The sequence below is a fragment of the Callorhinus ursinus genome, unplaced genomic scaffold, assembly GCF_003265705.2.
Source record: "Callorhinus ursinus isolate GAN/ISIS: 27379988/994484 unplaced genomic scaffold, GSC_fseal_2.0 scaffold16, whole genome shotgun sequence".
Lineage (NCBI taxonomy): Eukaryota > Metazoa > Chordata > Mammalia > Carnivora > Otariidae > Callorhinus > Callorhinus ursinus.
In genome coordinates this window covers 12,339,402-12,359,174 of record NW_027397078.1, presented here as the reverse complement: position 1 = coordinate 12,359,174, position 19,773 = coordinate 12,339,402, and the positions used below count along the sequence as shown (strand labels likewise).

The 19,773-nt window shown below is 35.8% G+C and overlaps 1 protein-coding gene across 1 annotated transcript in view; it reads left to right on the top strand.

Annotated features, from left to right (window-relative positions):
• The window catches only part of CFAP47 (cilia and flagella associated protein 47), a 514,691-nt gene that overhangs the window by 455,387 nt on the left and 39,531 nt on the right, over window positions 1-19,773 (top strand). The window contains exons 58-60 of the mRNA XM_073901936.1: window positions 4,302-4,461; window positions 5,854-5,948; window positions 9,692-9,844. Coding sequence (XP_073758037.1) covers window positions 4,302-4,461; window positions 5,854-5,948; window positions 9,692-9,844 — 408 coding nt within the window. The remainder of the gene's footprint in view (window positions 1-4,301; window positions 4,462-5,853; window positions 5,949-9,691; window positions 9,845-19,773) is intronic.

The window sequence follows — 19,773 nt, the reverse complement described above, 5'->3', positions numbered from 1 at the left end:
ACCGCCTCTGTAAATGCCCTAACTCCAAATATAGTCGCATTCTGAGATACAGGAAATCAGGGCTTCATCATATCAATAGCAGCCAGGGAGCAGTGGCACACATAATTCAGCCCATAGCATCTCCACAGGAACCAATGAAAGGACTCCTCTTCAAACTACCACATTAACAATTCCTTTCCATTTTTTTTGTCATAATTTAAAGATTTTTGAAATCAGTCTTTGAAAATACAAAGTATCCAAGTAGAAAGTGAATAGATTTCATGTTTGAAGATGGTTGATGATAAGTCATGTTCATCTTGTACTCTTATTTAAAATTAAAATTTAAAACTTGTGCTCATTTAAAATAAACCACAATAACCAAAATAATCACATGACTTAGGGTGCTAATATGTTTCTTAGTATCTCTTTGATTACCTGACATGGCCCATTCCTATTACCATGCTAGATATTAGAAATTATGCTGTGGAAAACAGTAATGTCATACCACTAAAGTGATTAAAAATGAACCTCCCAGGATGAAATACTTTCATTACTAAAATGAGGATTATGCTCATTTTACTCTCTTGAGAAGATTTTCTTCTAAGAAGGCAGGAAACCTCATAGCCATTAAAGCATTGTACAGTTTCTGTATTTCAAATGAGAGATCAGTGCATAAATATTTCTAACACCTTTAATCAAAAGAGCAATCAAAATAGCAGTTTTAAAATATACTGAATACAATTTGAATGTTAAGTGCAACAAGGCCATAGGAGATTTCAAAGGCAAAACAGTAATATCACACTTTGTAATGTTTCTCAGATACTAAGCATAAAGTATTATCAGGGTTTTGAAAATTCTATAAAAATGTATACCTCTCATAAAATATTTAAGTCCATAAAATTAATTATATAAAACAAAATGCACATTCCCCCCCAGATGCTTATTAGGGTTTTGAACTTGAAGAATGATAACTGTAATAGAAAAAAGTAAATATATATGTGGTTAGTTTGTGTGGTTACCATATGGAAATGGGATAAAACAGAAAGAGATAAGCTCAGAAAATGTTTTGAGTTTAGAATATGTTTATCAACCTAACGAGAATAATAATCATCATACTAGCTGGATTACCTTGTCAGAAGATAGAAAAAAACTGATGTGGTTTCTCTCAGCTTCCTGCTAAATACATATGAAGATGCTGAAATAAGCCTCTAGCAAGACTGAAAATTAAAACTGGCCGCAAAGCTATTCCAAGAACCTAGAAGCACCTAATACAATGCCCAGATGAGAAATACAAGATAAAGGCCATATGCTTGCTCTTGGATAGATCATGAATAGATAAAAATGTCAGTTATCCCAAAAGTACAAATGTAGGGTGATTCTATTAAATGTACTATTTGCCACCCCATCCATTTCCTGGAGCTAACTGTTCATTCCAAATGTAGGAAAATTCTTTTAAAAAATGAGCTGGAGGAAGAGGCAGTTAGTCCGCCTAGAAAATAAAGCACCTGTGATTATAACAATGTGGCATGTAGAAATGAAGAGAAAGAAAGACTGAAGAAATCTAGGGAATCCAGAAAAAGAGTAAAATATATATGGACATGCCATGAAGGTAGCATTTCAAGTCAGTGAAATTTTTAAATAAGTGGTTTTGTATTATTAGTCCCATATAGAAAATCAGTAACATTGGATACATTCTTCTTCATTTTCATATGTATGGATAAATTACAAATGGATCAAATAACTATAAAAATGAAAGCATATAGGTATTAGAAGAAAACATGGGTAGATTTTTTTGTAAGGTAGAAGTGAGGACAGCTTTCCTGTCTCTACTCAGAGTGTTGCACAGGATCATGGGAAAACCACAGAAAATAAAACTCAGTTGTGAGACACAAAATGAGTTTGATAAATTCTCAGAGTTCTTTTCGATGTTACATTTCAGTGATTTCATGGAAGTTAATAATAGCACAGTGATTCTTACTATTCAAACATATAATAACAGTGAAGGAGACTTACAATCACTTCAGCAGGGAACAATTTCTACTTGTAGACCCGGTAAAACGTTACAGCCACAAATAGTTTACTGGATTGTTAACTAAATGGGCTTACTTATCACAGCATTGTCTTTCCATACTTTCAATTCAAACATTATAAGAAAGCATGATGTTGGCAATGAATTACCCTTTTGTATCTTTGTCGTGGCGCCTTACACCATCTAAATGTCTAGGTTTTATTTTTAGTCATACTGAAATCTATTTTTAGTGATAACATAGAATTTTGTAAGGGTCAATGATCATTTCTAAACTTGATTTCCTTGGGGATGCGTGGATGATTTATTCTGACTCAGCTCTTGCTCTTTTTATTCCTATTCCAACTCTATCGTATCCGCTTGCTACTTTTATCCATTTGAATGCAGTGATTCATTAAGCCTCTAGAGTTCATGAAGACAAAGTTGAAGATGGCAGACATTGTTTCGATATCTTAGTAAGCAACATAGTCTTTCACTGAGACTTTGGCAAGTCTTTTAACCAATTGTCTCACTTTTTCCACCTCTAAAGTGAGAAACATAGTAGCGTGTAATTTGCAGTGATTTTCTGAGAATGAAGTGAGGTATTGTGTGAAAAATACTTAGCACAGAGCCTGAGATATAGCAAGTACTCAATAAATATTAAGTAGTAATCATATTAATTATTAACTATTATTAACTATGCTATGAGACAGAACATTTTCATTTCCTGGAGCAAAATTTAAAATTTAAAAATTTATAAGAATTTTGAGTCGGGATGTTTGGCAGAGGGGCCGTTTTCTGATTCCTTTCTTGATGTTCTTAATAGTTTAGTACAGTGTTCTTAGCTGAGACAAAATGGCTTTGAAAATCATTGATTTTATAACAAAGAATTTTAATAACCAGAATATAGTTAATAATCTTTTCTTATAAAGAAATAACGTTTGTAAGGGAGACGAACCATGAGCGACTATGGACTCTGAGAAACAAACTGAGGGTTCTAGAGGGGAGAGGGGTGGGGGGATGGGTTAGCCTGGTGACGGGTATTAAAGAGGGCATGTTCTGCGTGGAGCACTGGGTGTTATGCGCAAACAATGAATCATGGAACACTACATCAAAAATTAATGATGTAACATATGGTGATTAACATAACATAATAAAATAAAATTAAAAAAGAAATAATGTTACTCTTCAAAATAAAGGAAGACGTCCATCCCTCTGAAATCCTCACTGCTTTAAATAGCCAGAAGCTCACCATGCTTCCAACCTCTCAATACTTGTCCAATAGGTAGAACACATTGTTTTTCAAAGTGTGGCCACATGACCATGTGCTTCCGGAATGCATAAGGAGCTACTTAAATGTGCAGCTTTTGGGCCCCAGCCCAGACTGAATAAGTCGGAATCTGTAGGTGGAGCTTAGCAGGCTCCTGTCTAACAAGTTTTCCAGGTGGTTCTTATGTAAAGGTTGAAAAATTTGAATTTTATTAGAACAAAAGAAAATGCTGTCAGTATTTCTGTCTTCTGGTTTTTATAACCTGGAGTGGATCCCCCTTTCCTTCACACATAAGCTTTGGCTTCCCTCGTGGATTATCAGTTAAATAAATGAACAGTTTACTGGTAACAATTTTGGTACTCCAAGCAGAAATCTGGAGCTGTTATGGTCTAGGGGAAAAAAAAAACACACACACACACAAAGTATTAAAAGGGTCAAAAATCGCTGTACTTTGGCTTTTGCAAAATGTAGTCTAAGTAATGTATGGTGATTAACATAACATAATAACAATATAGTCTAAGACTTGGGGGGCACCTGGGTGGCTCAGTTGTTTAAGCATCTGTCTTCCATTGTGGCCCGGGGTTCCCTCCTCAGTGGGGAGTCTGCTTTTCCCTCTCCCTCTGCCCCTCCCCTATCTCATTCATGTGCGTGCGCACATGCACATGCACTCTCTCTCTCTCTCTCTCTCAAATAAATAAATAAAATCTTGTAGTAAGACTTGGAAAGACTCGTGGGTTTCATGGTTCTTTTATCACTCTGGGAAACCCAAGCCATCACTTTCAACATTTCCTCATCCCTTCCAGAGTCATCAGGAGAAGCTTCTTGCCTCAGGATAAAATGTGTTTTTTAATAGGGTTGATGGCATTTGAGGAAAATTAGTGAAGCCAGTGAAGTGCGCTTATAATTTAGCACAAAGCATTTTCTTGCTCAGACGTGATTTTGAAAAACTGATAGTCAGTTAAGGGGATTAGGAGATTATTTTCGGCTGTTAAAATTATATTCTGAAAATGTTTACCACATTTAAAATTATTTTTGTGTTTTTTACAGGAATCACATTGCCTCCTAAAGGGAATATAGATATCCCAGTGTTATTTATGCCCCACATTATGAAATTACACAGAACAATGGTCATTGTTCAAATGATGAGGGCGAATAGAGAAAGTTGGCCTATTGACAATTTTGATGAATTGAGCACAGAGATGAAAAGGTAACTTTTCAATAAAGACATTGAAGGAAAATGATTTTATTTTGACTGGCGCTGACGTGATCACTTTCTTTTCTATGTTATGCAATGTAAAGTTCATGATTTTATATTCTCTGAAGTGTTGAAATTTATATGTTCGGTAGAGGAAAATACATTTGTTATATGGTATAGTATGTATCATTTGACGTTCAGAGGGATTTGAAGTTCAGAGTGATGAACAAGTCAACCTTAAGTATTATGTCAATGAATCAGAATCAGAGACATGCAAGGGGACTCTTTTTGACTGGGAAAATAGTTACTGCTGAGACAAGTAATAAATCTCTAGAGAACAACCTGAAGCAGCTTGTCTTGGCAGAGTATGGGACTGGTGATGCTGGCATTCACCAAGTGATGGCCCTGTGCCAGGTGGGTATGACACCCTGAGGAAATGCCGCCATGACTACTACCGTTACCTGTGTCGCTACCAGGATACAGAGTGCCCGTGCCCTCTTTGCTTCACTGAAATTTAAGCAAACTCCAATAATGATACAAAATGTGTATGTCTTCTCTGCTTTTATAGTTTCGTTAAATATTTCTTCACATTTAAAACAATTCTTTTCTGTGAGCCCGTTAGTGTCCATTCTGCCACGATGTTCACCCTTCCAACAGTCAAGACTGCCTATGTATTTGTGAGTCCTGGTGTGAAATGAAAATGAGGGGGCCCTCCCTTAAAAATGGTTGAGAATTTCAAGACAGTTACAGTGGTGTACTAAACAAGTGTGGAACAATTCTAGGTGTGGGGTCCTTGTGCTGTTTGTTGCTCAAGTCATGTGCTCGTGAAGCTTGTCCTGCCTGCTCTGTCTTAATGTTTCATTTTTAACAAGGAAAGCCCATTTTCAACAATGACCAGAACCATTCTGTACTATTGCTGTTCTCTTGATGGTGTATGATGGACTTAGAATATTTTGACAAATGCCCTCTTTCTTTTAACGGGTAACCCCCAAAAGTAAATTCTTTGTCACTGTACTTAATGGCATTTTTTGTGTTTTGTGTTTGGCCTGTCCAATTTAGAATATAACCCATAGGAACTGTATTGCCTCTGATTAATCACATTTTAGTCTCATCAATAAATACCAATACCAACTTTTAAAAGCAGGGGAAAAGTTCTTCATTTTTAACTTACATCTCACGATCCTTGTGTTACATTTTTCTTTATGATAATTTCCCAGGGTTTGCTTTGAAATGTTCCTAACATTTGCAGAAAGTGTTTTGTATTTCATAGTTTCTCTCTACCAAAGTTTAAATTCATGAGCTTTGCTAAAATACCATTAAGTTAATAATGAATATTCCTCTTTTATGCTAATATTGAAAGTGTTCCTGTTTTTGTTCACTCTTCCTAATTTAATTTCTCATTAGAACTATGGGAATAGAAAGTGGAGAAATCCAAGCAATACACTGGATATACCCTATTCTTGGACTTCCACAAGCACTACATCCTAAATTCCCTCAAGGTACGTATATTTTAGAGTCAGAGAACACCAAGATTCTAAGTGATCTTAGAGGCTCCTTTAATCCCATCTTTTCTTGTCCAAGCAAGAGAACTAAGGTCCAGAGAAAGTAAGTCGTGAAGTGAACAGCCCTACTGGTAGGAGTGCCAGCACTGAATCTGGTCTCCTAATCGTAAGTCCAATGATCTTTCCACCAAACCACACCGTTTCCTGTTGTTCTTCCTGTTGGTGAAACCTCAAAATCAACTAAGATAGAAATAACATTAACTTCAGGCCCCTTTATTCTGCATTCTGTGGGGTACTTGGAGCCCTGCTCTAGGTCTATAAGATTCCCAGGTACTTTGGTTCTTGGGTCACACTTATTTGCCAGATTCCAGCTTCTGTGTAGCTCTAAGTCTCATCCAAGAACTATCCTATGGGGATACCGATCCCTGTATTCTCTGTTGTCCCAGACACTAAACTTGTATGATGTCATCCAAAAACCAGTCAGAACGTACTGAAGTTTTCAAGGAAGTTCACTTCCCTATCATACACACAACAGAAAATCCCTACTCTTAAAATGCCTTTCTTTTTCTCAGCGACCCCTCTTTTTCTTTCCCCTGCTGCAAACTTCTCTCAAGTTTCTGTGTGTTCTCCTTCCTCAATACTCTTCTCACTTCTTCTATTCCTGGATTTTCCCATTTTCTTCCCAGAGTGAGCCTAAGAAATGCAATTCCTCTTGGATATCCATAGAGCCACCTCTTACCAGGCCTTACGCATAGTTCTTCATAACTAAGTCACGCTAAATTGCTCAGCCTGGCAAAGAGATACCTCTTTTGGAGCCCCTCTCTTGAGCAGTACGGATGACCTGAGAGAAGTCTTGAAATTTTGAATTTTTCTTCTCCTTCCAGTACCGATCTTTGGTAGTGAAACAGAGTTAGTCCTGTACTGCCATATATTATGTCACCACACTTCAGAAGAAGAGAAAATAGTAAGTTTTGCTCATGGATAACAGCATTTCCCCAGATACACTGAAGGCCAAGGTTACATATTGCCTTATGTCATTTAATTTTAAAATCCACATATCTAGCAGTACCTTTGACAGTAAATGTCATTTGTCGTACTTGAAGTATTTTTGCTCTTAAGTTAAAAAATTATCAACACATAAAATGTTTCAAATATACTAAATTATCCTCTGAATGCTTCACAAACATGCCAAAATGTTTCTTTTATTTCCTTCTGGAAGATAATTGTTTGTATACTTTCCATGGAGCTGAACGGTTCAAAATTTATAATATACTCATGTGATCAAAGTGATGTAATAAACCCTAGACATTACTCTGTTGAAATACCAACAGCAACATTGCTCATGTTGACTGCAGACACAGTTTTGTTTTTCCCAGATTAAAGATCTAAAGCAGATTCTTTTCAGTCTGAAACAAAGCCTGTGAAAACATAAAACGTACATTTCTTGCACCATTTTCGTCAAAGAAAGTTAAACATGCTGCAGAAACAAAAAGGCATTTTCCATCAAGTCACTTCTCTTGGTAATTATTTGATTTTTAAACTAAGTGTGAGTTCTATAAATAGCATGTGTTGCTTTAGCACAACCCAGTAGTAACATCAGTGTTCTGAAACAGATTGTGTACTAGTGATTAAATCATTTTAGCAGAAGTCTAAAGCCTATTCTAGTAATTATTTTCTTCATCTACAAATGCCCTCGAGAAAAAAAATGAGTACAATTATATAAATACATATTGCTTACTTTCTGTACAGTCCATCCTTCATTCTTATGAACACATCAGACAGAACCTATTGCCTTCCCTGCTCAGCTGCTTCACCTTCGATGCTTACTGTTCCTTTTCTGTTTTTCTGTGTCTGTCGCTCAGGTTATTCTTAAACCCGGGGTACTTGTCATTGTGTGAGCCACCTCTTCTTTGTGTGTATTCCTATTTGCTCCTATCCGTTGGGGCAGATAATTGGAAAAGGATTCTACTACTGTCGCAGTGTGAAGACAACGGAATGCGAATCCATTGTGATTGAGTAATCCGTACATTGCCAGGGCACTAATTTCCGAAGGTCTTAGAGGACAAGCCTGGTGACATGATACTAACTGTAACTTTGATCACACTAATTTCCAATTTAATGCTTTAAGGCTGAAGCTAATTAAAACCAGAGAAGCCTGTACATTTTCCTCAATCATTTCAACCCTCTTCATTTACATCTTGTATTTCACTACTTATTCTAAGTTCAAAATGTTCAATATCAACCTGTACGTTTTAGAATTAAAAATAAATTTATGTTAGATATTTATAAATGTGGTGTGTAATGTGAAAAAACATAAATCTGAGGACATTATCCAGTTGTACAGTTTAGATGAATATATTAATATTGATGCCACAACAGTATAGTGTAATACATATTAAAAGATTTTTATATTATGATTCCCTTTTATCCCCTATATTAAATTTAGGTTTTATGTGCATCTGAATTGATAAAAATATAGCATCTAATATATATATATATATATATATACTTTTTTAAAGATTTATTTATTATTTTTAGAGGGGAGGAGGGGCAGAGGGAGGAGAGAGAGAATCTCAAGCAAACTCCTTGCTGAGTGTGGAGCCTGATACGGGTCTTTGATCTCACAACCCTGAGATCATGACCTGAGCCAAAATCAAGACTCAGATGGCCTCTAGTATACTTGGCCGCATGATATTATAGAGCTAATGCCAAAGGAATTCATTAATATTCCATTGTGTAATTAGTAGTTGTATATAGACACAATATTTTGGTTTCTTACAAGATCACTGACAACTTCTTCTGTACTTGATATAAGAAAACATTGAAATTATATATATATAGATAGATAGATAGATATAGATACATAAAATGATTCAGGGGTGCCTGGGTGGCTCAGTCAATTGAGCATCCAATTCTTGGTTTCGGCTCAGAACATGATTGTGGGATGGAGCCCTGCGTTGAGCTCCAGTCCTGCATCGGCTCCCCGCTCAGCAGGAAGTTTGCTTGAAGATTCTCTCCCTCTGCCCCTCTCCCCACTTGTGCTTTCTCTCTCTCTTTTTCTCTCTCTCTCTCAAATAAATAAATCTTTAAAAATATATATAAACTTTTAATGCTGTATATTAAATTAATATTATAATTACATTTTAACATTAATTTTAAATAATTCATTACAATTTTATTTTTAACTGTTAGTGTATTTTGTAAATTTAAAAACAGTTTAGAAAAGAAAATCAAAATATTTCACTGAAATAATTTAAATATGAATTTTAAGGTGCATGTGAATAAAGAAGAAATATTTTTGAAGTGTTATTACAAAATAAATGTTACAGAACTTATTTTTTTAAATTATTTGAAGGTATTTGCTGTAGTGTTATTATGTAGGTAGAGTGATATTAGCCATAATGAACATATAGATAGCTGAAAAATTCACGTGTTCCTGACCACCAGTTGAATTATTGATATGACTAGGTGAGTTCCTGAATCAAATTTTACATCCTAATATGATCTTCTGTAATCTAGTATATATCTTCCATGTTAATCTCTGTCATGCTATTTTTACATATTATTTAATATTCTTAATTGTTTCCAAAATGTCATTGTATATAGATATTGCATGAGTGTGTGTGTGTGTGTATGTGTGTGTTAATGCCAGACACAATAAGTCAAAGTATGCAAAAGGATATTTTTCATGACATAATTCATTTTCTTCCATCTCAACTGGAAATATTTCTCTCCTGTAGTTGTCATAAAATGTCAGTCCAGGAAGCGGATAGAACAGGAGGTGGAAGTCATGCTGACTGGTGATTTTTTTGGAGAAAATCCTATCTTAGATGCAACAGATTTTGTAGTGATTCCAAAAGAGTATTCATATGATTCTTATGAAGATATTGATGGTAAGAGAACCACAGTCATGGATATAAAAAATGATAACAAATAAAAATTCAATTTCCTTAAATTGCAGGTTGCTGATTCTTCAGTTACATGAAAATCCGCACCCAATATGTTTCAGTTACGATATATCCTTAAAATAGTGCTCCGCAAGTGTTCAGTGATGTTCGTTCTCTTCACATAGGTGGTTATTTCCAAAAGGAAAACAATTATAGTTGTTAATGGATTTATAAGAACAGATTATGATTCTGTCATCAGTGAGAAGAGGAAAAACTGTAGTAACTCATTTCCACGTCCTTTCACTTTTAATCTCTTCCTTTATTCTCTCTTTCTGATTTGAGGAATGATTGAAACCATGTCTTGCAGCTTTAAATTCAGAAACACAACCTTGATTAAATGTTCCTTATTTAAAGAAATCGAAAAGTTGCCATAAATTAGATGCAATCCCCAAATAAGTTTTGTATAATAACCCCTCTGGCATTTAAAGTCTTAAAGAAAACTTTTCAACAAGTTAATTTGAAGATCTGGCAAAATCAAATCCCAGTGAGGCAAGGTTTATTTTTCAGCTGTCTTCCAGATGAACTGAGGTAGACTGCTCCTATTTCACATTGAAAGGGAAATTTCCTATGGCAGTATTTTATTAAAATCAAGGCAGATAATTGATGTTTATGTATTATTTAAAAAACAATTTGACCACAAAATTAAGTATGAAATTCCTGCAGAAACAAAAATATCTTCCCTAGTTTTCTCATTCACATCTATAGTTTTTTTTACTTTGATCTTAGTATTATTATCTTTGTGTCTGATTTAATTATTTCAGTGATAAAAGAATATAAATGAGATATAACTGAATATATGAATATAGAAAGAGTATACAAAAGGGACGCCTGGGTGGCTCAGTCATTAAGCATTTGCCTTCGGCCTAGGTCGTGATCCCAGGGTACTGGGATCAAGGCCCACACCGGGCTCCCTGCTCCGTGGGAAGCCTGCTTCTCCCTCTCCCACTCCCCCTGCATGTTTTCTCTCTCACTCTCTCTCTCTCTGTCAAATAAATAATTTTTTTTTAAATCTATACAGGAGTAAAATAGTTTTTAATTTTTTATAATATTGGCTATTTCTATTAAATAAGAAATGCTCATTTTAAACCATTCCAGAAATTTCTGAAGTGATACGGCTAGCCACCCTCAACTCAAGTCAGTCCTACTTGGATGGTTGTTACAACTTAATAAATTTGATATATGCCCTCTTTGTGCTTCCAGCCATGCCTGAGGGGTGGAAACATGCTAGGAATTTAACCAGCTATTTTAACAAGACCAAATAACAATAACAAAAAACAAGACAGGCTTATTTTTCATTCTTTTTTTTTTTTAAGATTTTATTCATTTGAGAGAGAGAGAGAAAGAGAGAGTGAGAGCACGAGCAGGGGGAGCAGAAGGAGAAGCAGACTCCCTGCTAAGCTGGGAGCCTGATGGGCTCAATCCCAGGGCCCTGAGATCATGACCTGAGCCAAAGGCAGACGCTTAAATGACTGAGCCACCCAGGCGCCCTTCATTTCTCTTTCACATGAAAGCCTGGACTTGGAGATCCAAGGAGTGTGGTGCCTGTGTCCCTTGAGATCATCCAGGGACCCAGGTTCCTTTTCTCTTGTTGCTCTACCATTCCCTGTGTTGTCTTCATCTGCATGTCAATTGAGGAGTCACATCTGCAGTGGAGAGCAAGCTGGTTCCCTTTAAAGCCATGACCTGAAGATGCACGCATCATTTCTACTTGCATCTCGTTGGTCAGAACTCAGTCATATGGACATGTCTAGCTGCAGGTGAGACTGGGAAATGTAATCTCTCTATCCAGGCCCAAATAAAATTTGGGGACTTTCTATTACTAAAAAAGAAGAATGGAAAAAAAAATATTGGGAAGACAATGAGCAGTCTCTGCCATATTTTATTTCCTCTGGACTGATAAAATCTATCTATAGTCAATCCATCCAAAAGTACTTATTAAAAACTTATTATACATTAAATATTTTTCTCTGGGCCTGGAAACTCATACCCCCCCCATATCTCTCCTACCATGAAACTCATGTCCCCACTCTAGGATAGAGTTTGAGTCACTTTCTGGGCAGCATGTCAAATCCCCCACTCTTTATCTTCATTTGTTGAAACTGTAATATGTAAAGCTGGGGAGTATTTTTTTTTGCCTGCCTTTCTCTGCATGCCTGCTTTTCTCTCTTCTCCGGCCCACTTTCTCTGCCTACTCATCAACTTACACACATGGCTCAACCTTGATCAGTCAACCCTCTTTCACTTTCCTGGACACCCCTTGGTGTCATTCAAACTAGGGTTTTGTTTTTGTAAACAAGCGTTCTGAGAGTAAATACAGAAGAGGATCTGGAAATAATAAATATTTCTTAAATGAGTTACAAGAATGTCAGAACCATCTCCCCCCCACACACACTCCTCTTTATATGATTTGGAAGGTAATATTTTAAAAACTTGAGATGGAATTATGAAATGAATACCTATGTTACATGTACCCAATATACTTCATAAAATCTTTGGAATTACAAAAAAAATAGTTCACACTAATTATTGTCTTTTTATTGACTAGATATTGATAATATGAATTGTGTGAGTTAAGGAAATATTAAGTTGCACAGTGAGAAATTTAATTTTTAATTATGTTAACTTATTAGTTATTTCTTTTTTCTCTTTGATTGAATTTTAGTGTTGTAATTGTAGAAATGCCAACTTAATCATAGACTGCTTAAATTTATAAAAAATGAAATAAACTTATGTGAGGAGAGGGGAATTTTCTATCGTAAGTCTGTTCAGTTGCTCTATTTTAAAGAATATCTGTTCATAATGAAATCAGATTGATGAAAACCATTTATCTCCGAAATGTTATTATAAGTTTAATACAGATCTTGCTTTAGTGAATCATGTAGTAGCATTAGGGAAATGTAGGAATTATAATTTTTACGTAAATTAAACCCTGCCGACTTTCTTTTCTTCAACCAATAGACAATACAAAAGGGAATTCTGATTGTTTATGCAGGTCACGGATAAAAATATCAGTGTAGATTAACCTCAGAGTTCAAATGTATAACAGAACTCTCAATTTCCAGTGATAAATAAGTGTAAGCACTTTTTATTGAAATGGAACGTATTTTCATAAGCAGCCAACTTATAGTAAATGTACCCCAGTAAATGTCCAGTACCTTTCTGAAGTGAAGTAATTGTTTTGTCTGTCATCCTGCTGTGCTTAAGTGAATTTTAATAACTGAGTGTTCAAACCTTGATTTCTGTTTGAAATCTATCCTGTTGAAAGCAAAATGTTGATGTGTCTGTGACATTGTAAAGGAAGGTTAAAAAAAATGCTTGTATATGGGAACCATTTTAATATGTTCTTGCTACATTAAATTATTTATACCTTTGTTAGGTTGCAACCTAAAGAAATTATAATTCTGATTTTAGAAATTGATTAAATGTTATTACTGGAAAAAAGTCCACTTCCTTCTAGATAAGCAGGGTCTATAAGGAATCTGCCAGTATCATTTTGGGAGGTTTGAAAGGCATGTGAAGAAAATAGCTCTTGAAAATACACCTTTTGATATGGCTCATAGTTCACTGCTTCATTACTTTTCATGATGAAAAATAATACTTAATATTGAAAATAGCAATTTGGAAGGTTTGCAGGCTTATCTCTTCCACTGATTCCCTCTAAAATAGCTTTTTCTGTGCTCAGTACTACCAAACTCAAGAAGTTTATTGTTTGGCTAAAGACATTTTATTTGTGGATGTTTCTGTTCTGAAGCATGTCCTATATAGAAATAGATTTGCTCAATCCCCTCCCAAACTTAATGTTTTTCTCTGTCTTTATGGTACCTGAATATTTGATAAATCCGTTAACTTCTCCTTTGTCTCGGTTCCTTAAAGGCATCTGGTAATAACTTGATTCCTTTCCCTACCCATATTCGAAAGATGTAACCAACTTGCCTGCGCTCTGTAAGTCTACCTGCTTGCCTTTGCCTTCTCACCTATTTCTTTAAGGACAGGTCTACCACAAAGTCTTAATACTATTTTAGTCTTCAGTATATGCAAAGGCAAACCAACTCTTTTTCCCTGTGTGTGTAATTATAGTTTGCCCAACACATTAAATAGTGTTCAAAAGAGTCATGTTGTTCATTCCAGATTTTCCTTCCTATGGTCCCTTAAATCCATTATGGTGGAAATTAAAGTCTCTTAAATCCATTATGGTGGAAATTAAAAACTCTCTGGCTTGGACTATGATGGGATTTTAGGTGTGATCACTAGTTAAACCCTTATATTCCCTCATCCAGGTTTATGACCAAATGAGAAGTAGATTAGAAATAAGGCAGATGGAGGGCAAAAGGTTACCTCTATTAATTATAAAAGTGAACTGAAATGTGACTTGGCAGTATGGACTCATTTGGGCTTATTAATACCTCCCACCAAAATGAAGTGCATTCACCCCAGACTAGCCAGTTATAGACTTCTGGCAGGAGCAAACAACCTACACATGCAGGAGGAGGAGAAAGTACGCATTCTGGATTCAGGACATTAGGAAAGTAAAAGGTCTGCTCATCTGCTCACCTTCCATTCCTTCACCCATATTCACTGGTCAGATATGTTGCTTTTCCCCCCATGGCAAGTCATGATGGAGGAGGCAGATTGATGCTGAGATTTTTTTCCTCTCTTGTGAGTGAATAGGCCCCTCTATGTAAACATGGTAAGTAGGAGATCAGAATTCCCCAACACTCCCTTCTCATCAGTCTCCCTTTATCTTCATCGTCTTTCCCGAAGAGTCCAAAACACCTTACCAAGCCTCATTACATGAAAATGCCAGGACCTCTCTGTTCTCCTCCCACCCTGATTCCTCACACATACCATTGAGTTAACCAGGATTGATCACCTTCATATTTTTTTCATTCAACAAAAATCTTGCGAGCATCTTTGCTGCCAGATATTTTACTGAGCCCCAGAGATGCCAAAATTAATAAGACACACAGAATGTTGTCAAGGAATTCAAAGAACCTCTGTCCAATGTGTCGGATTTATGCACCTGCAGTATTTAAATCAACTGGTATTGCCCTACTGGAATAATATTATATATGGATATTTAGACTGTATTTTGCACTGTCACTTCTATAAGATTACAGATTATTCTGTGTGGGCATAATCTCCCCCATAATTGTATTTATTATTCCTACATAATTCTTGGTCTGTGCATTCTTTGTGCCTGCCTGGGGATTAATCCAGTGACTATCTCTATGAGACTTTTTCTGTGGGAGTGGTTTTATTGTTTAACTCCATATCAGAATCATGCCTCTTTCTTTTATTTTCCAGATGTTCTATAACTTGAGGCCATTGTTCTTTGATTAATCTGTTATGTTTCCTGTGTGTCTGATTTGCTAATTTATGTGTCACAATGGTCTCTTTTCCGTCATCTTGCTGTATGTTGTTTGCATGTCATATGTAAATTCTCCTGCCCTGTTTGGTCTGTAATCACAAACAGCTCCTGAAAAACCTGTCATTGGTCCTTCCATGATCCTACCTTGGCCTCCAGATTTGATCCTTTCCTCTGCTTTTGTTCTTTTTACTTTCTTTGCTCAACTCATTCTGTTACAGCTTCTGTCCTAACTGTTCTAATGAGACCACCCTTGACAAGACGGTCACCCTTAACCTGTATGCCTAATCCTATGGTCAGATTTGTGTCCTGAGCTCACTCAGCCTGTCAGCAGCATTTACCATTTGACCCAGTTGAAGGACTTCCTGCTCTTAGTTTTCATGACTAGTCTTACTATTTATTATCTCATTGGTTGTCTCTCCTCCATTTCTCTTGTTGGCTCCTCTTCTTCTGACCAGGATCTAAATGTTTTCGTGACCAAGGGCTCTGCCCTGAGGGCCACCACACTCCATTGTGCTGGTTATGTCCTGCACATTTCCAGAGGCTGCTGCTAATGGTATCTTCTCAGCAATTGTGCCACATGACCAGCCTCATATCCTAGGTTGTGAAGTATAAAGCCAGACACCTAGGATTCTTCCATTTAATCTCTTTAGGGCCTTGAGAAAATTACTTTACCTCTCTATAAACTTAGTTTCTTCAACTGTAACATGGAGATAATAATGGTATCTACTTCCTAGGGTATTTCTGAGGATTAAATATGTAAATGCATGGAATCCTTAGAAAGCGTATGGTTCTCAGTATGTGTTCCATAAGTGTTAGACCTTATTATTGTCATGCAAAGCTCGAGTTGGGTATTTTGTGACAATGATGTAATAGAGTGCCCATCTTCAGTCACTGACAAATGATGTTTTATAATGGAAACATGGTCCTCTCAATGTCATTCAGTGGATTTTCTCATTAATGCACAGAAGAATATTCTATGAAAAAGGAAGTACAAAAATATGGTGCCTAAATATTGGATAGAGACTGAAATTGGAACTTTGCTGAAAGTTCAGGTCAAATATTTATGTTGCAGAAGTCCCTTTATCTTTTCTTTTTGGTATCTTGTTTCAAAGAAAATGTGTAAGAAGAGCATCAGATGTGAGGCCACTTTCTTCCTCTAATTTCTCATTGTGTAGTTTACTGTACTTATAGTCATAGCAGAGGAACATGCAGTTATTTTAAATTAATCAAAATGGTCTGTTAAATGACCTTATGAAAGTGAAATAAAAACATGTCCGTGAAATGCCCCTTCAGAAAGATTTGTAACTTTATTTATTTTTTTATTTTTTTAAGGTTTGCAACTTTATAAAAAAAAATAGTAAGAGTGGTTCATTCTTCATTACCTGTTCAAAGAAAATACCTTTAGTGAGTTTATCGAGCCTTCTCTGTTTTCTTTGAATACTTTGGTGTCTTCATCTATATCAAATTTGTCTCCAGCACTCCATTCATTCCTTATATGATTATGATATTCTAACAAATGTGCATGTCTATTAGTGAAGGGAAAACTGCAGAAATTTAGGGAAAGAACATGAATAACAATGTTCATTATTCTTTGATAGTCATTTTTCCATTATTGAGACCTTTCCGTTGGGTTTGCTTTGACATGTATTCCTTACAGATTAAAATGTCTATGGTATAATAATACATAATTTCAAAGTATATTTTGTAAATTAATTTGTTATAATTCATTACTTTCTGATTATTTATCATATTTAGTCAAGTGTTCTCATTTTAAAAAAATGACTGATGTTCTCCCACATTGAATAAAATTCAGTCATTGCCCTGAGAAAATTCACCTTAGTAATGAACCACTGGCCAGCGTAGCTCCCACTGCATGATTTATTGGCACTATGATACAGGCATTAGGTTGAATGATAATTATACAGGGACACTATCTGGATGGGAGACATGCCCCTTCTGTTCAATATAATGACTCTGCTGCCATACCCAAGTGATTATCACCATTATTATTTTGTGACACAATAGATAGATATGGACATGGATACAGATAGATATAGATATCCTACTCTGAAGTTCTCTGAAACCTGTTTGATTAAATATTTTGTATATACATAGAGGGTATGAATACAGGACAGAAGTGATAAGCTGGGGATTCTAGTTGCCAGTCATGACTGCTCATATATCTCCCACTTTATACAGAGCAGGGCATTATTTGATCTTAATCTACATCTTCCTCTCACCCTCATGCAAGCCACCACCTGGCCTGAACTACCATGGAAACTTCCTTAAGTTCTCTTCTAATCCCCTTTTGCTCATTAAAAGAGCACATTACTGACATACTTAAAACATTCAGTGGCCTCCCGTTATTCTTAGAAGTCCCAATTCCTCACCATACCCTGTATAGTCTTGCCTACTTTGCCCACTTCATCTTTTGACAAATTCTTGCCACTTCCTCTGCTTCATCCACATAAGTTCTTTCTCAACTGGGCTAAAGGGGTTTGCCCTCTGGAAAACTCCCCCATGCTGCTCTGATGAAGCCTAGGAGGCATTTTCTTAATTTCTACATCCAGGTAACCTTTATCACCTTTCAATTTTGGTGTATTGGTTTCCTCCTCAGGACCTTCATAGCCAGGTTCCCAGGACAGATGCTCTCATGCCTCTTTTACTTCTCCATAATAGCAGTAATCACAGTAATTAAAAAAACTAGTGGTATTACTGGTAGTTTATTACCAGTTCTTGCCTCTCGGTCATTGGCTCCATGAGGACAAAAACCACACTTGTCATTTCAAGGAAGGCTTTTTACATGCCGGTAAAACACAACTGAAGTCAAATATGTTTTTATCCTATTAGTTTCATGAATTTAAGTGCCTTTTTTTAAGGGTTTGCTAAAAAACAATAAGATTTTCCCTCAATGTTGAAAAATTTGTTACAGTAGTCCCAAGGACTGTTGACTTATAACTTTGAAATTGTAATGTGTGTTAAGGGAAACTACATTTATTTAGATACTTTTTTTAGAAATGTGCAGGTATTCTCTTAGAGTTATGAGCTATGTTTGTCATGAGAGATTAATTTTATCCAACAATTAATTTATACTGACCTCACTGACTTAGCTCTTATCCATCCAGTCCACATAAAAATACTGCATAGTTTCTCTCCAAATTAGGAGCATAACAAAAACCATGTTTCTCACTTGGTAATATGACTTTCCAAATAAAATGCAGAGACTCTAACAGATTATTTTTAAGATACAATACCGAATGTCAGTTTATTGTGATTTTTGGCCAGCCGCCTTCTTTCCCTCTCCTTTACAGGCTCAGATCAATATATTCCAGTTATAGACAAGGTGGATATGTGTAGTTTGAAAAATATATTCATATTGTTTCTACTTGTCTCACCTCCTATCTATTAGTTGATAATCATGTCTCTATTTTGTACCAATGGATCTTCTTATGATTACAATTATAACATCCATAGTGACAGATTCTCCATAGGGGGTTCAATGCTTCTAAAACTAAATTTAGCTTCTCATTTTCTTGCTTTCATTCTGACACAAGCATTCCCATAAAAGCTTCAGTAATTAAGTAGAAACAGATGCAGAGCTCAACTACATACAGTATTTGCTTTAAAAATATTATGTTATTTGAATGCCATGGAAATTTCATCTCCCATTAACCACTCTAAAATTCTTAAATGCCCTTTCTTTGTATGGATTATGGCTTCCTATGGAACATTTCCATATCTCATTCCCAGAACAAATAGGCGCATTATACGTAGACACATTGATTTTGCTATAGCAAAGACAGGTTATTGATAGGAATAATCATTGCTGATTTTATCAACAGGATAAAAATCAGCAATTCAGGAGATCAGAAGTATACTTTCACATGTGGAAAAAGAGAAAAAGGGACCTTGTAAGGGTGTGGATTAACCAGTTATTTTACATTAATAAGGTTTGCTGGATAATCATTAAATGTGACTTTGGCTTGTTACAGCCATGCTACTTTTCAGAGTTCTACAGCATACATTATAATCAACTACTTCTTAAAGGTGGTCTGTTTTCTGTTTGGATTGCTAAAAGAAAGGTGGCCATCAGTTCTGTGACTCCAAGGATCACATTTACCTTTATACACTGGAGACAAACTTTAGAAATTACCTCAACTGTGGACCAGGTCAAGTTATGATTTCCTGACCTCTCTTCCATGATCCATATGCAATAAACTTCTCAATTTGGCGTTTGGGCTCCTTACATGTATGTGGAGAGTTAATATAATAGATATCCGTGCTTCTCTTACACATGCCAGTACTGGATTTGAGTTATTTTTCACATGTACCCAACAAAACCCTGCTATAACTTTCCTCTGGTAGCCTACTGGTTAAGAAAATATGGTTAACTAGATTGTCTCTAAAACCCCAGACTAAAACTTGAAGAACTCTCTCTTTTATTAAAATATACCATAACTTGAAAATTCTGCCCAAATAGATTGGGATGCTATTTTAATATTGTTTA